Here is a 27295-nt window from a genome sequence, read left to right on the forward strand (position 1 = left end):
GGGTGCCTAAACTGAGGCATGTTCTTGTAAAAGGATTTATGTTGGATTACTACTAACCTGGGACTACTTCAGCTATCTTTCAGAGTTCCTAACTTAATATTGTGGCTTCTTAAGAAATCTTAACTTACCTCAACATTAAAAATCATGGTATTTCAGCCTTGAAGTAATTCTTAGACGTTTCAAAATATTAAATATGTCACACAAGGTATGATACTTGAACCAACAATGTGTAAAACCACAGAAATGATTTGTACAGATGTGAATATCTTGGAATTTAAATGAATTTTTACCATTTCAAAACTTTATGCATTTTCTCTTGACAACTAGATTACATTTAAGTGTAAAAAAGCAGTCTTATTTATTACCATTTTATTAAAACAACACTGACATGATTTGTACTGAGTGGTCACAATTGATCAGATTTACTGTTTTCACTATTCAACAGTGATTTGAGATCAAGAAGCATATTGTTGAGTCACTGTAGAAAAAGTTTGGCAGTTCCTCAGCAAGTTAAACATACAACTACCCTATAATCCAGCAATCCCATTCATAAGTAGTACCCATAAGAATTGAAAACATGTATGCATAACAGCCAAAATGTAGAAGTAACCCAAATGTCCATCAACTGTTGAATGGGTAAACAAAATGTGGTATAATCATATAATGGAATATTACTTGGTCATAAAAAGGGAGTGTACTGATAACACACTACAACATGGATGAACCTCGAAAATATTGTGTTAACTAAAAGAAGCCAAACTCAAAAGGTCGCACATTGTATGATTTAATTTATATGAAGTATCCAGAATAGGCAAATCCATAGGGACAGAAAGCAGATTAGCGGTTAAGGGGCAGGGGTAAAGGGGAAATGGGACTAATTGTTTAATAAGTACAGACTTTCCTTTTGGGGATTTGAAAATATTTTGGAACTAGATAGAGGTTAGAGTGCACAGCATTGTGAGTGTTCTAAACACCACTGAATTGTACGCTTAAAAATGGTTAATTTTATGTTATGTGAATTTTATCTTAATAATATTATTTTAAAGCATGTTGTTAGTTTCTAATTGATCCTATGAAAGAAAGCAGATTGTGGAATTGAATTCATGTGTAGCCTCCTTGATGCACTTGAGGGTAATGTTCCATTAAAACTGCTTTCAGCTTAATAAACAAACTAAATCAATCTTATCCTTTAACCTGGATTTTTAATAATAAATACAATTGAAATTTGTTGAACATTTCTCTTTCATACATAGTTCTGTATGTATGCTGAGTTGATTTATACTTTCTGCCTCAGTGGTTTTGTCCAACTCTAAAGTGAGATATCTACAGAGGTGCATGTGGGATAGTAGTTGCTCTTCCAAATCATGTGTCACCGATATTATATGATGCTATACAATATCACTTGATAGAGAGATTTTTGCCAATAGTTTCTTCTGCTTTTTCCTCCAGTCATAACATTTGTCAAGAGGTTTGTGCTTCCTATATGAGCTTCTTAGCAATTGAGTAAATTGTGCCTGTTTTCTCTGGTGGTGAGGAGTATCACTTAAAAGGGTGCCTCTTTAATCTTGGTGTCTCCTGTTTTTTTGACAAAATTTGCCACTTTCCATCTGGAAAGGATTTGCTGGGGAGTGGAGAGTTGCATGGAAATTCAATTGGTTTAACAAAGAGGTCACTATTTTGTTTGAAAGTGACTTAAGGCTTCAGCAGCTTTATATCACCATTTGTTAAAGTCTTCTTATTGACCACACAGTGGGCTCTAGGGGCATATGGATAGTCAGTTAAATATGATCTAATGTAGAAAATGATCATACCTTTTGCACTTTTTTTGGATGGGATTGAAATCATCACGCTTACAGATTTGCTTAACTCAAGAGTATTGATATTTTCTATCACTGGAGTCACTCCCTATCAACATTAATTATCTTAATCTGCATGGTAGAGTTTAGACTGTTTTCATCAACATTTTTACACTTCAGTGAATAATGTTTTAGATGCCCATTTAATTTTGTGAATTGGGTATATGATGAAATAGAATAGAAATAATTAATAAGTACAAGTTTAACTAAGTAACCAGTAATTTTTAAACTCTGAACATAGTCAAAATAAACTGAATGTTAGTCCTTGTAACACGTGTTCAACTTTTAAGAACATAGAATATAATAGGATTGCTGTGAAAGTTATAATTGTACATTTCAAATTTGTGACATATATGTACATAACTGCTTTTACCTCTCAAACTGCTAACAGCTTGTGGATCACTTGATAAATTCCAGGAACTGACAGTGATCCATCCTGGGCACTCTGGTGCCTTAGTTCATTGTTTTCCAACTTTAATCATTCACATAGCCCTTTTGACAATATTTTTCATTTTCCATATTTTGCAATTAGGATTAGATTTGGATTCAAATAATAGAGACCTCAAACAACAGTGACCTAAATAATATAGAAGTTTATTTTACCATCACCTAGAAGTCTGGAAGTCGGTGAGAAAGGGCTAGTGTAGTAGCTCTGTGAAAGTATTCAGGGATCCAGCCTCCTTTTATTTCATTACTCTACCATGCATGGCCTCCATTGCCGAGGCCACCTTACAAACCTAGATGGCTTCTTTAGTTTCAGCCATCATCTGGATTCTAACCAGCAGGAAGGAGAAAGGAATGAAGAAGAGGAGGGCTGAGAGGGTGAATGCCAGCTATCTTTTAAGGAAAGTTCCTGGAACTGCCATAGGTAACTTTGTTTAGATCTTACGTTGTCCAGAATTTAGGCACATGGCCACACCAAGATTTGAGGAGCTTGTGAAATGTATGTATTCTGGTGGCATGTGCCCCGTGAAAATTTGAGGGTTTTATTACTGTGGAAGAATCATCTGCTTTACTCTATCACCTCTACTCTTACTGTGGCTTACTGTTTTACTTTAAGTTAGATCTCTTATTACTTAAATAACTGTATTTAAAACATAAATAATACATTATCACATAAATAATAACACCAGAAAAAGCAGAGAACTTTAAAAATCAGTAGAGTGAAAAGGCAATAATGAGCCCATTTTCTAAGTATTTGCTCTTTGTTAAAAAGGGAGATTAGAGTTAGAGAGGTACTAAAGAAATAGAAGCATCAAACTGGGATTTTTTTTTTTTACATTTTATTTTATTTATTTTTGTGTGTGTTATGGAAGATTGGCCCTGACCTAACATCTCCTGCCAGTCCTCCTCATTTTGCTTGAGGAAGATTGTTACTGAGCTAACATCTGTGCCAACCTTCCTCTATTTTATGTGGGATGCCGCCACAGTGTGGCTTGACCAGTGGTGCTAGGTCTGCGCCCGGGATCTGAATGTGCCATCCCCAGGCCCCCGAAGTGGAGTGCACAAACTTAACCACTACGCCACTGGGCTGGCCCCTGGGAATTTCTTGTTGATATAGTAAGGATTGAAACTAAAGAGAGCAAATTTTATCACTATGTGAGTCAGTATAATTTCTTCCCATGGCCTTCTACCATTTTCAAATTATTTCTTATTCTTCCTTCCCATTTTGTGAAGTGCTGCCCTAGTGCATGTGTGTGCATGTGCACAAGTGTGGGTGTGTTTATCTATCTAGTAATATTGGCAGATCTACAATTTTACTGTTTAATGCAAAGTTCCTCTAGAATGAAGCAACTTAAATATATTTCTAAAAGGTTTTGAAGTTTAGCATTTTGGTAGTTTATGAAAAAATTCTTTAGACTTCCAGTATTGAAAAACCGTTTATATTTTGCTGATAACTCAATTTTCTCAAGACTTTTATGAGTTTTTTCATTTGAAAATGAGAATATTCATATTTTTGTATGCTATATTTTTATGTTTTATTTTATTGCTGGTCACTCTTACTAACCACATTGCTTGGTAATCTTAAGGAAGAAAAAAGAATTATGTCTATAACTGGGTTGTAGAAGAACGTTGTCATTGTGTTTCTGTAACTAATGGTCTATCTAATTTTATCATTTTGTATCTTGATTTTAAAAGCATAAAGATAAGGATATCAATAATATGAGGCAATCAAAGCTCAAAATATACTAGAAAATATGATCTAGCATAATAATAATAGGTAATCAGTATGTTTAATTAAATTGCAACTGGATCATCATTGCCTGTTCAGCCTCAAAGAAAGTTTTAGCAAAAGAAATTCAATACTTTGTTTCTAATTGTATGCTTTATTCTTAGGTGATAGATTACACTGACAATATTCTGTTTATAGTAGTATTTATGGATTTCTATATAGTGTTTATAGCCAATGGAGAATAAAAATACCAGAATTTCTCAGGACCTTTTTCTTTTATTTGTAGGGGGGTTAAATTTAGATCCCCCAGGGTTGGTGTGTTGTCTAACTTGGGGAGAACTTAAAATGTTACAGAGTTTGGAAGGATCCAAAGGGGATCAAAGTTTGGATAATAGACCATATGAGGAAAAACTAAAGAAGTGGAGATGTTTAAATCTAGAAAATAAACTTAAAACCTGATATGCATACTTAGCTAACATTTATTGAATTCGCACGGTGTGTTCAGAATATTACTGCCCTCCCCCGTTGTTACCACAGAGTGTCAATAGGATATAAAATTTCATGGAAATAATATAGACTAGAGAAATTGCTGACTGGAAGAATTCAATTTAGTTGAGTTAACATTATCCCCCACTGAGGGCCAATCACCATACCTGTTTTGGAGTGGTGAATAAGACAGACATTGCAAAAGAGGTGAAATCAAGGTAATTCCTTCTGTTTTTCTCCCGTCTTATGGTTCTGTAACTTTTTTTATTTATTTTTTGGTATAATGCCAATTCAACTTGTCACGTTCTTTCAGGTTAAAAAAAAACATTGGAATTTTGATTTGGATTAAATTTGGGATTTAATCCCAAAATTCTTGTCTTCTTTCTCCTAATTTTCATACAGTTGAACATAAGATAATATTGTTATGTAATCCATTTCTTATATCCAGAATAGTATGACTGGCAAGAATTGGTGGAAATTTATAAATAAAATAATTACTAAACCTAAAATAATTAGTTTCTGGTTCTCAGATAATGTTTTTACTTTTGAATTGTCTAGTCTCTGGATGTTGAATTTTAAATTTGCAGTTCTTTTCTTTTCTTTTCCTTTTGTGAGGGAGATTGGCCCTGACCTAACACCTATTGCCAGTCTTCCTCTATTTTATGTGGGATGCCACTACAGCATGGCTTGACGAGCAGTGCTACGTCTGCGCCTGGGATCCGAACCTGTGAACCCAGGGCCGCTGAAGTGGAGCACGCAAACTTAACCACCACGCCACGGGGCCAGACCCTGCAGTTATTTTCTTAGAGCAGAGTGAAAATTTAATTCCCTTGCCTCTGCTTTCCATTGTTTCTAGTGAGTATTTGAATGTCTTTCTTATCTTGCTCCTTGAAGAAAATCTGTCTTACTTTTCTTCTTAATTCCCCTAATAATTCTTTTTGTCTTTGGTTTTCAGTACTCTTACCTGTGATAAGCAAGTGTGAATTTTTTTTAATGCTGTCCGTGTTTTATAATCCCAGTATCGAGCTCGAGTGTGTTTTTACTGTCTTTTGTTTTTGCTGGTTCTTGCGATTGTTGCCTCCTGATTTTTCTGGTTGTCTCTTGATTGTAGTAGTAAAAAGTTGCATATGTGCATTTTAGTGGTTTCTTTTGTCAAACACTACTCTAATTTTGAGACATTGTGAATTGATTTACTATCTGACTGATAGCAGTGTGTACACAGTTTTCAACAGGGTATAGTCTTTTCTAATTATTTAGCAGTTCTTCAATAACTTTTTTTCATAGTTCATAACTTCTTGTAAGGAAACATTTGGATTTAATTGTTTTTTACTATTTTGAAGCAAAGTAATCAATAATTGATACTGTTTTTTATATATGTAAATATAGCCTGTTTTTAAAGATTAAAGTACATACTCATTTGAATAAGATAAAAAGATTTAGAATAGCATATAGTATGTTTGTCCTTTAAAACTCAAGAATTTATACCTATAAAAATCTAATCATCTTTGTGAAATCAAAGACACAATTACTCTTTGCCACTGTGGATAGGAGTCAATGTATAAATGTTTCATTTAGTAACTTAACAATCAGCTGTTTGGAAATGAGTGTGAAGCTTCTGATAGAAATGTCATAATCCCTAGGCTATCCTCCAGTGCTTACTTAGTGACTCATTGTGGCAAAATTTCAGCTTCACATAATATTCTGCCTAAGGGAAAAAGTATTTTAAGTTCCTTCTGCAGTAGCTAGCACACACATACATCTCTTCCTCCCTTCCTTCTTTATGGGGTGTTTTGTTTGTTTTCTGGTTTTTTTCTTTTTGTCTTGTTTGTTTTGTTTGTTGAATGGATTGAGCAAGAAATACTTCTGGGAAGCAGCATCTTGTTAAATTCTGCATAAAAGAATATATAGTCATTTTCTAGATGGTATGATTTCGTTACGTGACTTTTATTTCCATTGGATGCAGGCCTCTGGACTCTTAAGTCCCCATTGCCTTTGTTTAGAAAGGATATTCATGAGTCAAATATTCCCTGAGAATTTCCCAATTTATTGGAAATTCTTAATGTTTACTTTTATTGTTGATTTAGTTCAGTGTTTCGCCGTGGTAGCACTCTTGACATGTGGGATGGTAGAGATCTTTGTCTGTGCGTTGTAGCAGTTTTAGAATCCCTGGCTCCTGCCTCCTAATTACCGGTAGTGCTCTCCTAGTCATTGTAACAAACAAAAATGGCCCTACTTTTCCAGGTTACACCTATCGTGGTACTGTCCTCAACTGAGAATCACTGAATTAGGTCAGCAACTCTCTTAGAATAGCTTTTTACCACTTCACAAAACTTTTAATTCTGAGATTTAGAAGAGTTAATCTAGACATGTTTATTGCTTTTCAGCACTGCATGCCTATTCACCTTTGATTCTAATTTGTTCTGATTCATTATATAGTAATTTGTGTCAGTAAACAACTGAAAATATTTCATCTTAAGGCAGTAGTTTTCAGACTGCTGTGTGGAGCTGCTAAGTGTTTGGCAAAGGTACCTCAGGCCACAGGAGAGATGGTATTAGAACAGGAGTGGGCAGGATTCTCCCGTAGGTGCAGTTTCCTTTTACCTGTTTATAAATTGTGCTTTCAGGCAAGAAAGAGTTCTCCTGCTCAAGTTATATCATCTTTCCGCTGCCTTAACAGGAAGAAATGATTAAAAATAAGAAACATGTCTTAGTGACAAAAATATCCATGAGTTTTTTGACATATAAGTTGTAGATCACTAGGTAGTATAAAGAGTATTAATTGTCAGTACGTTTAGACAGTTTCCCAACAGTTGACTGCCTGGATGAGCTTCTCTGGTTGAGCTCTTTATGAGAGGAATCATCTCTTTTTCAGAGGACCGGCCAGTTCAGAGGAAAATTAAATCACTTAACCATCCATTTGAACTAAAACAATAAATTTGAAAATAATTTTTTTCTATTATACTTAGATAAGACAGTTCTTCCTAAGCCTGTTGTTCATATTTGTTTCCATTGTAAATTTAATAATTTTATTAATTTAATAAGGTTTCCATTGTAAACTTTATCAAAACCATGGTGTTGGGTCTGGCACAGTGGCTTAGTGGTTAAGTGCTTATGCTCCACTTCAGCAGCCCAAGGTTCGCAGGTTCAGATCCTGGGCATGGACCTACACACTGCTCATCAAGCCATGCTGTGGTGGCATCCCACATACAAAAAATAGAGGAAGATTGGCCTAGATGTTAGCTCAGGGACAATCTTCCTCAAGCAAGAATAAAAAAGAGGGAGATTGGCAATGGATGTTAGCTTAGGGCCAATCTTCCTCACAAAAAACAAAGAAACAAACAAAAAACCATGGTGTCTGTTGGAATGCCCAAGTCATTCAGAGGAAGTTCTGCATTGCAGCATCTTGATTCTTTGTGGGGCATACCTTTGTTGTATATTCTGAATAAGTGCAACAAAAAACTACCATCTATTTTTTTCCCAAAAACATAAATAGTGGCTATTTCCTAAATTCAAAACAGTTGCTCTCGGTGATTTCTACAGTGTGATTTAGGGAATTCTGATTATCCTCCTTAGTTCATTGCTAGCTGCTTAGATTCTGGGGGAATTCTTAATATGATGAGGTGTTTTTTAAAAGAAGTAAATGTAATAAAATGTATACTATTTAGGCAGTGGAATAATTACTGTCAATTAGTTATAGATCAGAGAGGGGGACAAACAACTAAAGATACACCAATTTTGTAAGATAGATAGACCAATAAAATGAAGCAAGCTCAAAGGTAAATTTTTTTTCTGGAAAGATTAATTCCTATAGATATTTAACTGACCATATAGCCTATGATTAATCTAGTGGTCCATATATATATTTATGAGGAGATATATATATAAGGATACTTTTATTTGGATCCATTTGTACTACTTCGCTTTTAATTTTTTGATTACTACTTTTTTGTAATTATTGAGAAATGAAAACATTTTACATAAATGGCCTAGAATAGAACTGTTTGCTGTCTCTCTGTATTTTATGCATTTCGTAATAAAGTTTGAAAGAATACACCTACAGAGGCACAGGTGAGTGTGTAGTTTGCTGAAATAAGACTAATGAGAAGCTAGGCATATAGGTCAGCATAGAAATAGTAAACTTGGATTCATTCACTGGTTAGCAACACTAGTCTTGAGGTCAGGTCTCAGAGAGCCAGGGCGAGTTGCAGCACCAGGGAGAGCTCCAAGTGTGCTCTTTGTTCTGATGGTGTTCTCCTAATGGGAGAGCGCATTTGTCCTGTGTACTCTAATTGGTTAAACAAGCTCAGCTCCCCTGAGGGTAGTAGATTTTTCTTCCTCATTTGACCAGAGCCTTCAGTTTCAGTGTCTGAGGTCAGAAAACAAAGTGCAGCTATTCGGTAATGAAACGAATTTATATATTATGGGTAGGACTGATTCTGAAAAGGAATTCCATAATATTCTGCCTGCTTAGCTATTGTTTTTGTCTTGAATAATTTAGCGTGATAATATTTACCCCATTTTCTCTCAGCTTTCCAGAGGACTTTTCGCCACACGTGCCATTCTTTTTCCCATAATAGTCTGAAACTTACTTTCTTACAATTTTCCACCCCTGTCCTTTTTTCTTATAATTTTTACATTCTACTAGGTTTTAAAACTGGATGAGTTCTTAGATTAAAGTAAATGTTATCTTTTGTAATCATTCAGAAATAAATCCAGACATTTATGAAGTGTATTTTAGTATAAGGATATGTTAATATTATATCTTGTGCACCCTCCATGTGCCAGTATCAAAGTTTCATCCAGAACTTTCATCCTGTAAAGGGTAATTTCTACCCACTGTACAACCACCTAAAGTCTACTCTTCTCATGCAGTCACTGCTTTCCAGCTAACCACAGCACTCCTCTGCAGTCTCTAGATGACTCAGTTCATTTGTAATGAATTCTCTTGTATCCTCAGCCTTTTCTTGGAGGACTCTGCTCTTTCTTTCCTCAGTCTTCCTTTTCTTCCTCCTACTCCTTTCACCCCTCTGTCCTCTTTCATGCTTCTCAGTTCATTTCCTCTCTGCCAACCCTTTGCCCTTCTTATCCATCTCCTCTTTCCTCATTCTTCTTCCTCTTCTTCCCTTTATATCCTTCCTATTCCTCTTTCTGTCCCTCTTATCCACTGCCTGTGTCCCCCAATCATCTTCCTTCCAATTTTAACTAAAATCTCTCTTTCTCCAAATAACACTGCTACTAACTGGGCACAATCTCAAGAAATGACCACGTTCTTTTTTTCTAAAAAAGCTCTTTTAAAGATTTATCACTTTGCTTAAATTCCTCGATTCCCACTCCTGCCTTCTGTACTTTTTTTAGATATCCTGTAAGTAGACTAAGGAAATAGAAACTGGCATATATGATTTCTTTGTAAACTACTTTTCCTAACACTTCAAAATGATCTATCTCTTAACTCATTTTCTTCTCACTCTGGATTCAGAAGGAATAACTTCTCTACCTGTGCTCTATCTACTTTTTCCTTGGTAAAATAAAAACAAAACATGTTTACTGTAGAAAATTTAGTAATTATAAATAAAATTTTAAAATTGTATTTATTATTTTTTAGATCAGCACCTGAGCTAACATCTGTTGCCAATCTTTTCTTTTTCCTCTCCCCAAAGCCCCCCGGTACATAGTTGTGTGTTCTAGTTGTGGGTCCTTCTGGTTGTGCTGTGTGGGATGCCACCTCAGCATGGCTTGATGAGTGGTGCCATGTCTGCACCCAGGATCCAAACCGGTGAAACCCTGGGCTGCCAAAGTGGAGCCCGTGAACTTCACTACTTGGCCACGGGGCCAGCCCCTAAAACATTTAAAATCACGTACTTCTAATATTAATTACTGTCAACATGTTGTTGTATATGCTTTCAGACTGTTTCCTTTGCATATATTTCATTGTGAAATGTATATTTTAAATAAACAAATCATATTATCCATTGTGTTTTCTAATTTTTTTACTAGAGCGTCTCAAATATTCTTCCACGTTACTAAGTATTTTACGACACCATTTTTATGGGCTGCATAGAATTCTCTTGCATAATGAAACTTACTGTACCAGCTCTCTATTGGATAGTTAGGTTGTTTTTCATCCTAACAAATGGTGATGGACAGCTTGATTTTGGGGGATAAATCTTTGACTATATCTTTGAATACATTTTTGAATATCATATTTATTTCCTTAGGGTAACTTACTAGAGGAAAGATTTCTAAGATCAGATGAGACTCAAATTTTTAATGGTTTTAGTGCATATTGTCAAATTCCTCTCCAGAAAAGTTCTGTACCAGTGTATATTTCTACCCTGTATATGAGTTTCTGCTTACCTAAATCTTTGCTAAAAGTGGGTATTAGAAATATTTTGATTCATTTGATATTTTTAATTTGCATCTCATCAAATATTCCTTTGTTTTTAAAAAATCATATCATTTGCTCATTTTTAAAAAGTGGTCCTTCTCATAATGACTTGAAATAGTTTAAGATATATATGTATATACACACGTGTATATATATAATATGTATACATATATGTATGTAAATATATGTATACATTTATATGTGTATATGTAAGCGAAATATTTTTCAAGGTCATGGTTTATCATTTAGCATTGTTATTTTTTGCCTTATAGAAGTTTTAAAATTTTTCTGGGGTAAACATATTATTCTTCCTCTGTGAGTTCTTCCTCTCATGCTGAGAAAGGCCTTCCCCACTCTAGTATTATAAATATATTAACTTGTATTTTCTTCTGGCTTTTTTTGTTTTTTTGAGGAAGATTAGCTCTGAGCTAACTACTGCCAGTCCTCTTTTTTGTTGAGGAACCCTGGCCCTGAGCTAACATCCGTACCCATCTTCCTCTACTTTATATGTGGGACGCCTACCACAGCATGGCGTGCCAAACAGTGCCGTGTCCGCACCCAGGATCCGAACCGGCGGACCCTGGGCCTCCAAGAAGTGGAACATGCGAACTTAACTGCTGCGCCACCCAGCCAGCCCCGATTTGTTTTTTGATTTACACTTAAATCTTTAACTCCTCTGGGAATTAATTTGGTCTGTATAGTATGAGGTAAAAATTTAACTTCATATTTTCTGATAATGAATTGATTGTCCCAGAATTAATTATTGAATATGCTATTTGTTTCCCCACACTTATTTGAAATGCTGCCTTTTTATGTTGGACAATGGCTTTCTCTGTTCTATTAATTCATCTCTTCATTCCGTTTTAGATATTGTACCTTTTAATGGGTTTGTTATTTATAATTAGCCTTTTTATTGAAGAAGTAATAAGCACTGTCTAAAAAAAGAAAAAATTTAAGTAACGTAAAGGGTGAGAAAGTCTCATTGTGGAGGTCACCACTATTATAGTTTTTTATTTCATTCTAGAAGTATTTTGTTCATATGCAAGCATATAGCCGATCTTTTTTATTACATAGGTAGGAATATACTGTATACACCATTGTTCTGTACTCTTATTATAAATTAGCAAATATAGATATAACTCATTTTTTTACATAGTAATCCAATTTAAGAATCTAAAGCAATAACTTCCTATGTTTCAACATGTAGGGTTTTTTCCCCCATTTTTTTGCTGTCACAAACTAATGTTACACATCCTTATCCTATTTTTTGCCAACATGCAGTATAGGGTAAATGTCTAGAAATGGAATTATATTAGGTTGTAAACTGTGACTATTTGCAAACAACATAAATCAGTCCTGGCTAATTTCTGAAGAAAAGGAATTTACAGGAAGTCTGGAAACCAGGTCCCTCAACTTCTAATACTACTACAGTAACTTATTTTTGTTATTCCCTAAAAATTCAAAGTTTCATGCAAAGTCCCACTTGGATAAGACTGATTTGTATTTCCGTGTTGTAGCTGCCATGAAGTGGGTAAAAGACTTTTTCCACCCTTTTAGAGTCTTTAGTGAGGACGGACTCTGCTGTTCATCACTTTGGTGAGTTCCCCAAATAGTAGGGTTCTTGAATGCTAGATATCAGCAAACAAACATTTAATGCAATCCTCACTTTTGGCTGTTTACTATCTGTATACAACTCTTCTTACACATACACTTGAGGCAAACAATAAAAACCTAATAAATCAGAATGATTCCTCTCACACCTGTAAATGTGCTTATTATCCCTTCTCCAAGGAGAGCCAACCCAGCGTTCCATAAGTTATCCCATCTAGCTCTAAGTCTAGGATCTCTTGGTGATATCCTCTAGACATCCGTGTTCCTCAGACTATAATTATATTCCTAAAAATGGAAAATTGGAGACATAGCCCCACTATACAACCTAAATGTAGTTAGATAGAAATACACAAAAGGAAATTTTTTATATCATGATAAAAGTGAGATAAATTATATTTTACTTTTTTTTTAAATAAAAAAAATGTTTTTTGGGGAAAATTAGCCCTGAGTAACATCTGCTGCCAATCTTCCTCTTTTTGCTGAGGAACACTGGCCCTGAGCTAACATCCATGCCCGTCTTCCTCTACTTTATATGTAGGATGCCTGCCACAGCATGGCTTGCCAAGCAGTGTATAGGTCCACACCCAGGATCTGAACCAGCGAACCCCCGGCCGCCAAAGCAGAATGTGTGAACTTAACTGCTGTGCCACCAGGCTGGCCCCAGATAAATTATATTTTAAAATTTAAATTAAATTAAAATTTAAAAATTACATTTTATATTAACTATATAAAAACCTTTCATGATCTTTTTAAAAAGTGTATTTATTAATTTCATTGTTATTTGTCTCCCCCATGAGAATCTTAGCCTTGTTTGGATGGGAGTTTTGTCTTCTTTGTTTACTCAGTATTCTAAGCATCTAGAACAGTGCCTGGACCATAGTAAATGCTTAATAAATATTTGTTGAGTGAATGACTGAATGCTATTTTAATGAGAGCAGTAAGCTTCAGTTTTTAAAAAAATGTCAGTTTAATAGTCATACATTGATTCAAAAGTCTGTTTCTCTGTTCAGTTTATTTTGATACTTGCTTTTCCATAGTGAAAGAATGATATATGCGTGAAAATGGGACACATGCATCATTGTGTACACTTAGTAAATCATGGTCCTCCTTTTTTTAATTCCTTCTGTCAGTTTTGCAGTGTTTTTCTGTTGAAATTTATTTAACATTTTTTCATCTTTCCTGAGATCAGTTTTCCCTGTAAGTTTTGAGACACTGTCACATTTTTACATTTTTTATAAAAGGATTCAAATCAATTTCTGGACCAGTAAGGATAGTGATAGGTAAAGATAAATCCTAGAGTGTCTCCTTGTAGCCTCCAAAGTCAGTAAAGATCAACAAGAACAACAAATAAAACTGTACAAAATCTATACCCTCAACGTAACTAGATAGAATGCTGCAAGCTTGAAGTTTCCTCTAAGTGGAAAGGTAAACACCAAATCCCAGCAGAGATCTTTCTCTCTCCTGATAAAAGCATTTGTGGAGAAAAGGGCAGTTCTGAAAAACTGGAGGAAACGAGAATTGCTCTAAAATCACCATCAAAAAGAGAAAGCACATCTTAGGTACAAATGAGTCCTAGTAAATCAGAGCACAGACTACAGGTCCCGGGCTTAAAGGTGTGTGTAATTTGAGGTGGCAGTCTTTTTTTCCCCGGGGAGAAGAAAGCTAAAGAGAAGGGAAGGCGCCCTTTAGAGATTGGATAGTGAAGGAAAAAAGACGCAACAGGGGAAATTTAAGGTCCTTCAAGATAAAATAGAGACCCCTACCCCCAAATTAGAGGACACAACCACTCTCCTTACCATCACCACCAAAAAAAAGTCATCCATGAAAGAAATCATAATTTACGTTACTAACGAAAAAGGAGGCTCTAGAAATAGAAACAAAAAAGAAATTATCCCCCCAGAAATCACAAAACCTCAAAGAAACCTAGGAAGAAATGGGAAGAGAGTTGATTGAACCTAAGAAAGATATGGAAGAAAAAGACAAATATCATCTTAGAAATGAATTCTAAATTCCAAAATACCCTAGGGAGAATACACTCAACTTAAAATTTAATAAAGGGCATTGAAGAAAGGCAGAAAAATAACCAAGAAAATGAAAATGAGTTAAAGAAATAAAACAGGTAAAAGAGAAAGTGGATGAAATGGAAGTGAGACAAAAGAAGATTCAACATATATGTATAATTGAATTAAAAAAACTAAACAGTGGGAACAGAAATAATATTTAAAACTATCATTTAAAAGACTTTACCAGAAATAAAAGAGGACCTGCATCCACATATTGAAAGGACTGTAGAATACCTGGGGAAATTGATCTTAAACAGTCCAATTTGAGTCATATCCTTGTAAAACAGTTAGACTTTAAAGATACAGGAAGAATTCTGAGAACGTCCAGGGCAACAAAAGACCAAATAACCTACAGGGCAAGTGAATTGAACTAGCATGAATTTCTTAAGAGAAACATACAAAGCAAAGTAACAGTGGGGCAGCATTTTCATAAACTACAGGAGAAAAGTATGAACGAAGAATTTAAAAAGCTGTTCTTCAAGTATCAAAAATAGCATTGTAAACATGCAAAACTCAAAGAATACTATATGCATGAATCCTACTTGAGGAATCAACTAGAGTATGAGCTTTATCTAACTAAGAGTTGACTACTAAAATATCTGCAGAAGGATCCATGCTGAGTGTTAAATATATTTATATGTAGATCTAAGACTAAAACATAGGTGAAAGAAATGTAAATCTTATATATGCTGATGGACGTACAAAGAATGCAACTACAAAGGAAGAAGTAAGGAGGAAAGCAGAAAAAGCTTATTGATTGTTGTAAAAGCAATAGTTGAGAGTGAGAAGATACCATTGAAAGTTGACATACTACATGATAAAATAATAAAAAAAATGAGTTAAGGCATTGCAAACGTTTAAGTACAAAGATAACCAATAGAACAAAAATGGAGACCTTCCTGAATACCAAAAGCAATTTAAAAACAAAATAAAAGAACAAAGAAAACTCATCACATAAATTACCTCTAATCACTGCATTAGCTGTAACTCAGAAATTTAGTTTTCATACTGAAAATAGATTCATAGATAGTTAATAAACAGAAGTAAATAACAACAAAATTTAAAAGATAAAATCAACAAGAATGTGGAAGAATAAACTTAAAATGGGATACAAACAGAAACAAAGTGAACCTGTGTTTCAAATGATTCATAATTGATCTAAAGACAAAAGGAACTATAAAAATTATATTGAATTCCAGAAGGTTTGAGGATTGAACAAATGTGTAATTTTACTGAGAGAAACATGGGCCAGATTTCTCACTATCAAAGAAGGGAGTTAAAAATATGAAAAGAGAGAACTATGGTGTTGAATTGGCAGTAGAGGTATTAATATGATATTATTCTTTTATAGAAATATAGAAACAGGTTTATACACATGTGCATGCATTTGTTTATATTTCTAACTTATTTAAATAGAAAGGACCTAGAAGCAAAGATACCTCTATATGCACTGAGCAAACCTAGGGTTTCTACACATCATTCCACATTCAAAAGAAACAGTGTTCCTTGGAGAAAAGGGTGATTCTAGGGCAGGAGCAGGGAAAATGCAAGGTGAGACTGTTATATCCTGTTGTGCCGTAAAGAAATAATAGACACACACCAAAGGATATAGAAGCTGGCTTGAAAGGGCTCCCGCTGGTGAAATCTGGAACACTGTGAGCATTACAATAAATACTGATAGGAATATAATATTCATGAAAGAATCTCTAAGCCCATGATGGTATAAATAAATAAATGAGAGAAGAGGGAAAGACCTCACTTATAGTAGAATCAATGCCAACTAATAAATGTAGAAGGAATCATGGAGATAAGATTACCATTACGGTAATAATTGATTCAGTCAAGAATCATCAATGGATGGTAAAACCAGTGGGTGAAAGTTTGATAAGGAACAGGGTATTTACATAGCCTTAAAGTGTTCTCCCATAAGTTACATATTAATTTCCAAAAGGAAACGAGTAACTTCATAGTAACTTCATAGTGGTTTAACGTAGTGATCCCAACCTTAACAAAGTAATCAAAGTTAATAGCACCATCAATGGAGCAAATTGACGTGAGATGCCTCCTAATATATGCACTAGAAGATACACTCACTTCTGTGGTATTCCTACGAAAAGTGCATTCTCTGTATCTAATTTAATTATAAAGAAATATAAGACAAACCTAAGTTGAGGGACTTTCTATAAAATAACTGCCCTATTGAGGCCGGCCCCATGGCCAAGCGGTTAAGTTCATGCGCTCCACTTCGGTGGCCTGAGGTTTTGCCGCTTTAGATCCTGGACGAGGACATGGCAGCACTCATCAAGCCATGCTGAGGTGTGGTGTCCCACATAGCACAACCAGAAGGACCTACAACTAGAATGCACAACTATGTACTGGGGGCCTTTGGAGAGGAGAAGAAGAAGAAGAAAAAGATTGGCAACAGATGTTAGCTCAGGTGCCAATCTTTAAAAAAAAAAAAAATAAAGTAACTGCCCTATACTCTCGAAAAATGTCAAGCTTGTGAAAACAGGGAAGAACTTAATTTTAAATGGTTTAGGAACAACTGTGTGTGTGTAGAGAGAGGGAGAGATTGAGCAATTGAGAAAGAATGAGAATATGATAAAGCAAATGAGCAATACATAAACAATTGGTGTGTCTGGATTGAGGAAATATGCGTTCTTTGTACTATTCTTGTGAATTTAGATATGAAACTATATCAATATAAAATTTGTCTTTAAAGGATTCAAAGCCCAGGGAACTTTCAGGAGAGTTTTAAGTAGTTTGAAAAATCCTTTTTCCTACTTTGACGTCGATATGAGAGTTTTAATACACGACACATGCACAGTATTTTCAGCAACAAAATCACAGGATGTAAGGAAAATTCTTTTTTTAAAAAAGTACTCTCTCCACAGCATGAGTTTCTTTTTTAAAAGGGATTACTTTCTATTCATTGTTTAAATTTCACCTTTACTTTAAAAGGCAGATTAGGTGTCTTTTTTGTTTTGTTTTATTTTCTGAATTATTTGTTAGGTAAGATATTGCTTGTCACAGGAAAAGTCAGCAGATTTGGAACTTTTGAAAAGTAAAGTGTGTAGCTTTATTCTCAAGATTGGCAGCACTTTTAAGTGCTCTTCACTAAGCTATCCATTCAACTTCCATTGTACAAAATGCATTTTTCAGTGACTTGACATCCTATTATGACGTATATTTGAAGATTTTGCTTTTGTTTCAAAGACCTTGTTTTTATGTGATTGACCACATTGAAATAAACCTGTAGCATTTTTGACACCTCTGACTTTAACTTCTTTGCTGTATTACCCTGCCTGTAAATGATGCAGTAAATGATTTTCCTGTGTCTAATCTTACCTTATAATCTTCCTTCCCCACCGCTTTCCCCTTTCTCTTTTTCCTTTCCCTCTGTCCCTTTTCTCTTTCATCTTTCTCCGTCCCTGTCCCCACTTCTTGTTCCCCTTCCGGTTAAAGCAGCTGCTGCTTCATTATGGCCTTAAGTAGAATTACCATGTTTTTCTGAAAAAAAATTTTTCTAAAAAAAGTAATTTGCTTATGAGAATATATCTTCTCTGGTACAGCTTTCCTTTAATGACTCACCAAAAAGTAGTTCTTCATGAATTTGATTTTTGAAAGAGAATCCAGTAAACACTATAAGCTCAGATATGTTAAAAAACATCTGTATTTGAATTCAGCCATATCGAAAACCTCCCACACACTATAATTTGCTCTAATCCTTGTTTCTTCAACTTCTCAGTAAGTGTGTTTTCTTATCATTTTCCAACAGTGTTTTGTTGTCATTTTTCCATATGTTAATTTAGCCATTTTTATCATGAGAAAATGAAGAAATGTTTCCCCAGGGATATGGAAAAAACTCTTGTAAATATTGATCAGTACAGTTCCTTGAAATAATATATACTTTTAAACTTTAAGAAATTTTGATTAAGTTTCAGTGACTTGAAAAATATTGCCAAGAAGAATGTACAGGTTTGTCTTCAAATTCTGGATACTTAGAACATCTTACAAATCATCAGTAACGTAAAAAGTATAGCATTAGCCTAGGACAAGCTTCCATCATCAACATCAGGGCATGTAAATCCACAGTTCGGATAGGTTTTTTTTGATAATTTAGAAATCTTTTGGCCTACTTCTTTCGTGTCTGATTGCACTGCCGTTGTTTTTACTTCATAGTATTATTGATAATGAGCTCATGTGAGATGTGTCAGCTCTGCCATTTTCTTGTTTATTTTTGCTTGCGTTATTCAAACTGTGGTTTCTTTCAAGGAATATATTTAATCTTTTTTGTGAGAGATTATTTAGTTAAATAGTATTTAACTAATTATTATTAAAGATAATAATATTATCTTTAAATCCACTTAACCTAGACATACACAGACTTTAGTCCGTGGAATCTAATGAATGATTAAGGTTCCACTAGTCAAAGGCTAATTAATGAATGAGGATTTCACTGTTGGCTCTTCCACATTGTTTCTCATGGGGTGAATAACATATGGACTACCTGTTATATGGAGCAAGGCAGGGAGGAGGCAGTATTGATCCATAAATTAAATCTCTCTCTCTATTGGAGCATCTTGTGTGTGTGCCCCACGTTGAAGGGTACCCTTCTGCAGAAGCAAGAACCCTGGATCAAGTTGAGATATAATGTTCTCAGAAAGCCTGTACTGGTAAAGGAGGTAGATTGGGAATTCTTTTGTTATGTGTGGCGTAACATAGAGGCCATATGAGATCCAAAAGGAAGAATATTCTGGATGCTGCATTTTATTAAATTACCTTTGGCATCCTTTGTTTAGACATCATTTTTTCTTTGATGTACAGATGAATTTAATGTTATGAAATTTTCATTATTGAATTTCTGCAATAAAATCTTCAGTCTTGAATGTGTCTGTGTTTAATATATATTAATAGATTGTCTTTTCTGGTATTTTATATGTGGTCTTGTTTAACCACAATATTTATGAAGTTTGTCAGAGTTTTGCTAGATTAGTTTTCAGGGAGCTTCTAATCTTTTTCTGTAACTGGAAACATTTTACATAGCAGTGGAAATATCTTTTATTGAAAGTTTGAAATAACTCACTGCTTTTTTTCTGATGTTTTTAAAATTTTAATTGTGAAATATAGCAGACACCAAAAAAGCTTAATACATGCAAGTTTATCCACACCAAAACAAGAAAAAGAAAGACGCTACTAATACTTTGATGCCTCTTATGTTTCTTTCCTTTTTGCATTTCTCTCCTGAAGGGTAAATCCCAGCTTATCTTTTAGGTGATAATTATTATCTGGCTTTTCTTTGTGGTTTTACCACATACTTGTCTATTGCTAAAAAATATATTTAAATGTCTTTTGTTTATGACCTTCATATAAATGGAATCATAATGTATTCTTTTGAAATGATTTTTTTCCTTAACATTTTGTTGCCTATGCATATTAGTTTATTAATTTTCACTGCCATATAATATATCATTGCATGAATATGCCATGTTTTTATTCTTGCTATTATTTATGACTATTAGGGTTGTTTCTAGTATTTTCTAAGAGTGTAATTGCTACATCACAGGGTATTCTTTGTTTTCTCCTTTTCTCTGCAAATTACATTTTTATTTTTATTTTCTTATAGTGATTTGGAAAGTAATGATCCTGATTTTAATTTTGCTGTTAAACACTTGAAAAAAATGTAGAAACACTGCCAAGAACATATTTCTCTTAACTATGAGAATAGACTCATTTTATTCACTCTTACTCTAAGCAACACACACACTACACTTTTAATTCTTCTTACTACTACTTGCTTCTCTCTTTTCATTTTTTGTGGAAAAGTTCTTGAACTTCATATTCAGAGTGTCATTTTCAAATTATTTTAGTAGTTTTACTTTTTTATGTTCTCCTTTTGTAATTACCAGTAACATTTGCATTCTCTTGTAATATAATAGTTATGATTGAGACTAATGTCTGAGTTTAAATTGTTTCTCTGCACATCATCAATCATCTGTATTGCTATTTAACCATTCCTTAATTTTGGTTCATCTATCAGAGTACTTATTTGACTTTGTGGGAGTTTTTTTCCCAGAGGACTATGTGGCTTTATTCTTTCTGAGTCTTTATATATCTGAAAATGAATTTTTGTTGTCTTAGATGAGCAATGTGATTGGGTAGGGATTTCTTGTGAAATAACTTTTCTCCTCAAAACTGTTATTTGTTCGTTATCTTCTAGCAATTAATTTTGAAGAAAAGTCAGAGGTAACTTTTGGGGAATAACGCTTGTTCTGGATACTTCTAGGAATCTTCTTTATCTGTGAAGTTTAAGTCTTTCATCAAGATGTATCTGAGTATTTTTCTCTTTTCGTTAAGATTTGCCTGGTGATCCATGCATCCTTACTCTCTAGCACCAGGGACCTTTCGGTTATACATGTTAAGCATTTTAGCTAAAGAAATTCTTCTGTTATGTCAATTATTATTGCTTCTGTTCCATTTATTCTGGTCTTTTCCTTCAGGACCACCAGGGTTTTTTCTTCCTATGTTTGAGCTCCCGTTTATTATACATGTTTCATTTTTGTCCGCCAGTTGTTTTCATTAGTTCTTTTCCTTTCCATATAGAACAGTTTCTCAAGCTTCCCCTCTGCATAACTGAGGTGATCTTCTCCATTGTCAATTCTGCTTTTTAATGCACCTCCCCCCCCCCCCCGACCTTTGGGAGAATCCTGGGCAAAGAAATTTCATTACCTTTATGGTTTGCAAATCACCACTTGATTTTGTGTTTGGTGTTTCATCTTGAAGTTACTCGTATACTGCATCAACAGAGTTCTCATTACCTAATGCCACCAGTGTTTCCATGCTGGTGTTTCTCATAGGTGCCCCACATCCCTGGGTCTTTGGGTTGGTTTTTACAAAGAAGCTGCAAGGTGAAGTTTGTGAAGTTTATAAAGGCCTTTTCTTCCTTGGACAACCACTGAGTTCAACCCAACTTTCTATGAGTTTTTTTTTTTTTTAAATAATTGTCACTCTCTGGATCCCATTATTAGGCACACCCTCACATTCTATTGATCCTTAGTGGTTAAAGGAAATACAAACTGAGCTTGCCTTCTTATGTGCTTTGATCTAGGATCTTCTCCACTTTCTGCTAGACAACATTACTGTCTCAAGAAGTGTTTTTCAAGTTAGTCTTGTGGATCCTTGAAGTTGTGGGGTTTTTTTGTTTTGTTTTTTGAGGAAGATTAGCCCTGAGCTAACATCTGCAGCCAATCCTCTCTTTTTGCTGAGGAAGACTGGCCCTGAGCTAACATCCATGCCCATCTTCCTCTACTTTATATGCGGGACACCTACCCCAGCATGGCTTGCCAAGCGTTGCCATGTCCGCACCCAGGATCTGAACTGGTGAACCCCAGGCCACCGAAGCCGAACGTGCGAACTTAACCACTGCGCCACCACCAGGCTGGCCCCTGAAGTTGTTTTTAATGGGTCAGAATTTCTAAAAGCATAGAATCTACCAAAAATAAATCAATGCCAAGTTGAAGAAAAAGAAGATAGAACTCACCCCACCGGAATCTGTTCCTAATGTTAAACTAGTCAACCTAGTTTCCTATGGTTGCCTGATGAGAGAATTACTGCCATCTGGATTCCAATATTTTACCAGTCTTGAGTTAATTATGTAGTGTACTAGGCAGATTACTGTAAGAGCTCAGTAAATACTTCTTTGATTAATATATTAACTATTCAAAGTGATGTCATTGACTTTGAGAAGAAAGAGGGAAATATATGGTCTAGCATTCACAGTTTAATGAGTAAACACCATATATCTGTTAGTGTGTAAGTGCAAGGTCATGATAATTAAATCTGAAGACTTAGACTTCGAAATGTAACTTTATATTTTAGCTGCATTCTCTTGTCTGTTAATACTTTTTAGTTTTTAGAAGTATAACTTTGAAAAACTAAAATAAGATTTTCTGCTGATTTATAGAGAGGGACAGGAGATCACAATTGGGTGCCAAAACCCTAGTTAAAATAAGAAAGGTTGAGTCTCAGTTGGAAATGTTTAATCATGACAATGAGAACAAATACTGGCCCTCATGCCAGGAAACTAAAAATTTCAAAAACTATAACAGCTTGCCTCAACCATAAATTTCTGGGGATTGGAATTATGTAGAGAATCTATTTGGAGGAATAGGGTTAGAATGTGCCAAGGGACCAGAAGTCATATATCTATAAAATCTTATGAAAATTTGTATTATAATGGGTTTTATGTATATAATAATATATACTATTTATTATGAGTATATAGTACTTGGGTTGTTGTCAGTCACTCTATATTTCTTATGCTCCATTTTGGGTGTTTAGGGAAGTAAAAGATCATATTTATGGTCACTCTTTACAAATAATGTTGTTTTCTCCCCCAGCTGTAATAAAACCCACAAATTTTAAATCTACTGTGCTCAATTATGAGTAACAAATATATAAAGAGCATCTTAAACATATTATTAGCGTAAGATTTTAAAATTCTACATCTTCGTTGTTATTTTGATTATATTTAGATAAAAATTACTTAATAAAGATTATTTATCTTTAGTTTGTTTTTAACCATTTTACAATGAGTTCAATTAATTCTGAAAGACCATACTTTCTAAAATACCTGTATCAATACAATTGAGCGATTTTGTGTGATGTAGGTAATCCTTCATTTGCAGAAAATATGTCACATAGTTTTTGAGCAGCTATTTGAGTCTAAATTTATATATGCTCTTCTTTTGATGATATCTGCATTAGAAATTCAAAAAGAATAGGCTTGATTTATTTACCTATTTAAGTCCATTGTGGTTCTATACTGGAGAGACATTGCCTCTTTTTAATCATCCTTTTGTTTTGTTTTGTTTTGTTTTATGTTTTCAGACTGTAAATTCGCTCTGCTTAGGGGCTTCCCCAGGATCAGGGTGAAATGTGTGCAGCTGCATACTCTCCTCAGTGCTCAAGAGTTTTATCTGTGCGTTTGTCTCTGCTTTAGTGTGCTGTATCTCCAACAGTAAAGAAAAGTGTTGGACTCATTAGCTATCAAGCTGCCAGCTAGGAAAGAGTTCTTTGCTAAAAGAACTTATGTGGAGAATTTGGAAGGAATGAAAAGGAACAATTTCATTCCTTTCCATGCTCAAAGATGTGAAATTATTGTGTCTTTTAAAGCTGGAAGGGGAAAATGAGGATTGGTAGTGATTTTCCCTGTCATTAGTTTTTATATTTGTAAAATTACAGTTGCCATTCATCCCACTCTGAAAGTTAAGGTTTGGTACAAAAAAACAAAACAATACTTCTGAGATCATCCTATATATTCCTTGATTCCCCACCCCTGCCCCCCCATCTCATCTGTCTGTAACTGAAAAAGGAAAGGAGTGGGTGGGGAGCTGCAGGACTTTGAAAGTAGCTACTAATGAACTTAGTACCTGCCTGGATCAGGAATGGTAGAAAGATTGATCTGTGAAATAATCACATCGAGAAGTTTTCTATGATAAATGTAGTCATTTATTACTCAGTTAAGCTGCTTATTTGTGAAGTACAATAACAAGTTCGTTAGTCACTGTATTGTGTTTGACGAGGGTTTGACTGATTGTTTCCTCATTTTAAAATTTTACTTGGAAATCTTATTATAAACTAGTTGGTGATGATACAATGTAAATTTGGAAATTTAATTCTAATTAATATTAAGAAGATTGACCATGCTTCCATTGGGGGATACAGGAACTATCTTATAAATTGGTCAAAATGTATTAGGCACATCACTTTTGGCTGAGAATTTGGCATTGCTGCTTATAAATGAATGTATCATTTCCCGTGTCTATCCAGAGAAAAATATTCAAACAAGTGCACAGATTAAGCTTATTGATGCATGATTTGTAGACATCTAGTTAAATTGTGATGTATCAATAGGATGAAATATTGTACAGCTGTTAAAAAAGACTGAGGTAGTACTGTTGGTTAGACATGCTTAGATCTCTAAAACATGTTGTTAAATAAAAATATGCACAGAAAATGTGCTGGAGTATGCACATGAACCTGTGGTTACCTCTAGTGAGTGAGATTTGGGAAGTCAGGGATTAAAGAATCTTCTCATTTTCACTTGGTTTTTACAATGACCATATGTAATTGTTTTTAATTAGTACATAAATTGTATTGCCATTTATCTACATGTCCTTGTCCTTTGATATTTCCTGCTTTTTATACTTTTATAAATAGTGATGTGGTCTTTTCTGAGAATATAAAAAACAGTTTTAGAATTATTACATTGAGTTTGTCTGCAGTCTCACTGCGGAAGTGACTGTTCTGCTATTACGAGGTTTGTAGTATCTTCTTATTTTTTTAAATTTAGAGCCTCTAGAAAAGGAAAACAGATACATGTGATAGGAGTTAAAAGATAAGATGTAAATTTATTTTTAAATCTCCGCTGTGCTGTTTTTCTGTTTCAGTTACCTAGAAAAGTACGAGAAAGTTCATCATTTTGGGGAGGATGATGATGAGGTACCACCAGGCAATCCAAAGCCACAGCTTCCTATTGGTGCAATTCCATCTTCCTACAATTACCAGCAACACAGTGTGTCAGGTAAATATCACTGGAAATTAACAGGGGATAGGTGCACAGTTTTGCATTAGGAGAACAGACATTAGCCAGTGAATTAGTCCCTAACTCTGCACATGAGAACACTTAAAGCCTTGGGGTAATGCAACTTTCAAAGGTCAACATCTAATTGGTATCAGGGCCCTTTCTATCACAGGCTGCATAAGATTTTTAGTTGCAAGAATTTTCAGTTACAAATACCTATACTTTCAAGTGAAGTGTTTTTCTTATTTCTTTGGCTAATGATCAGTTTAAACTGAATAGTCACTAAAATGAGAAGAGGAAGGTTCTGTTAGGATTGGGGAAGCCAAGAATACTCAGATAGCATCTACTAGATTTTCTACGATTATTGGAATTCCCAGCACCAGAATTCCTCAGAAATGTTTCTATTTGACTATTTTCCTGCCGTGGTACCAGGAATAAGATTTTTTTCGTTTAAGTCTTCTTATAATGATTATAGAGGAATCTGAAGCTAAAAAGAACAGGACTGAAATTGGAAATAATCAGGTTGACTCTAATAAAGAGGTTCTTGAGGCAGAGTAGATGGAGGTTCCAGTGTTTAGTGGCTCTGGGGGTTGGGACTGTGTTGACTAGCAAGAGAGCTCTGAGGAGATAAGCATCTCTTTTCTTCAATCACCATTTGGCCTAAAAAAGAGGAAATACGTCTTGGAGAACAAGGGTATGTTCTTTATAAAATATACAGTTATCTTGATATTTATTATTTTTCGTTGGTCTAGTCCCAGTGTCTTATAGGTAGTCCTTATATTTAAGTTCTCTCCTTTGTGCCAGCATCACTATTTTTTTTTCCATTGTCTATTTTCAAAGTTTCTTTCGTGATAAATTTGACTCCATATTTCTTCCCCAGTCAGTAGTAACTGAAGAAGCAGACTTTCCTAGAATCTGTGCTCTTCATTAGAGGAGGCTTCACCTGATGCTTTTGTGTAGTTGGGGTGGGAGTGGTGGTGAGTGCAAAGCAAACTTAGCTTTATTTTTAATCAGTAGTTATTACCTCAAGAACCAAGGCTAAAGGAGAACATTTTAAGTCACCGTATGGAAGATCTTGTTAATAGTTTAAGCTGATAAAATAAAATGGAGTGACTTGTTAGGTGATATGTTCCTTGTTCCTAAACAGGGCTAATGACCATAATCTAATTCAAGGATGTTACAGAGGGTATTCCTACATTGAATGAGACATTCTACTAATGACCTTTAAGACCTTTTTCGACTTTATAACTCTTTGTGGTTCCTATATTACAGTAACAGCAGAAATGTCCATTCTTGTAGCTTAGAGTTTGGTGTCTGCTATTACAGCTCGCCAAACTGACCCATTTCTACATTTGAGCCTGTTTAAAATGAAATTTTTTCTGGATCTGTTTTTTTTGCCCCTTTTCAATTAAAACTGATTTACTTTAAGAGATAAGGTGTGGAATATTTCTGGTATTTCAGGAGCCTAATAAAAGTCATTGATAGAGCTACACAAGTTAAGGGAATGACAGAATTGCTTAACCTGGTGTTATAATAACTCCTTTCTGATGCTGTCATATGTCTGTCTTTTTTTAAGGAGAATCTTAGCAGTTACGTAACATATGTAACATGTTTAACAAAATCAGGGTTGGGGACTGATGAAAGGAAGGAAACTAGAAATTACTGGGGAACATCAGACTGCAATATGTCTGGTTCAAACTGAAAAGAGGTAGTATTTTAGAGCAGCATTTTATAAATTTGAAGGTGCTTTCTATTTTTCTAGAAGGAGCCATAGCAACAACTATAACAGTGTTCTAAAAATTAACATGATTATCAATATATAAAACAAATCCTTTACTGATGATTCTTTTCAAATGTCATTAAGGAAAATATTCTAAGCTTCATAGCTGTCAAATTGTGTGTGTCTCTGTGTGTGTGTTTGTGTTTTAAATAAACACCAAAATAGAATAACATAGTGGCAGTTGAAAAGCCTTGAGGAAATTTTAGTTAGAACCTTTAAAAGATTCGTGTCCACATCTTTGATCATACAGCCTTACTCTCCTTATAGGTTTGAATAAATGTATTTAGATAAATGTGTTTACCTAGAGATACGTAAACATTGTTGATATTAGGGAAAGCTAGTCTAAAACAATATTT

General features: G+C 34.5%; 1 protein-coding gene across 1 annotated transcript in view; it reads left to right on the forward strand.

Moving 5' to 3' along the window:
• The window catches only part of ARID2 (AT-rich interaction domain 2), a 160277-nt gene that overhangs the window by 52806 nt on the left and 80176 nt on the right, over nt 1–27295 (forward strand). The window contains exon 4 of the mRNA XM_044756351.2: nt 25026–25159. Coding sequence (XP_044612286.1) covers nt 25026–25159 — 134 coding nt within the window. The remainder of the gene's footprint in view (nt 1–25025; nt 25160–27295) is intronic.

Source organism: Equus asinus, chromosome 22 (assembly GCF_041296235.1).
Source record: "Equus asinus isolate D_3611 breed Donkey chromosome 22, EquAss-T2T_v2, whole genome shotgun sequence".
Lineage (NCBI taxonomy): Eukaryota > Metazoa > Chordata > Mammalia > Perissodactyla > Equidae > Equus > Equus asinus.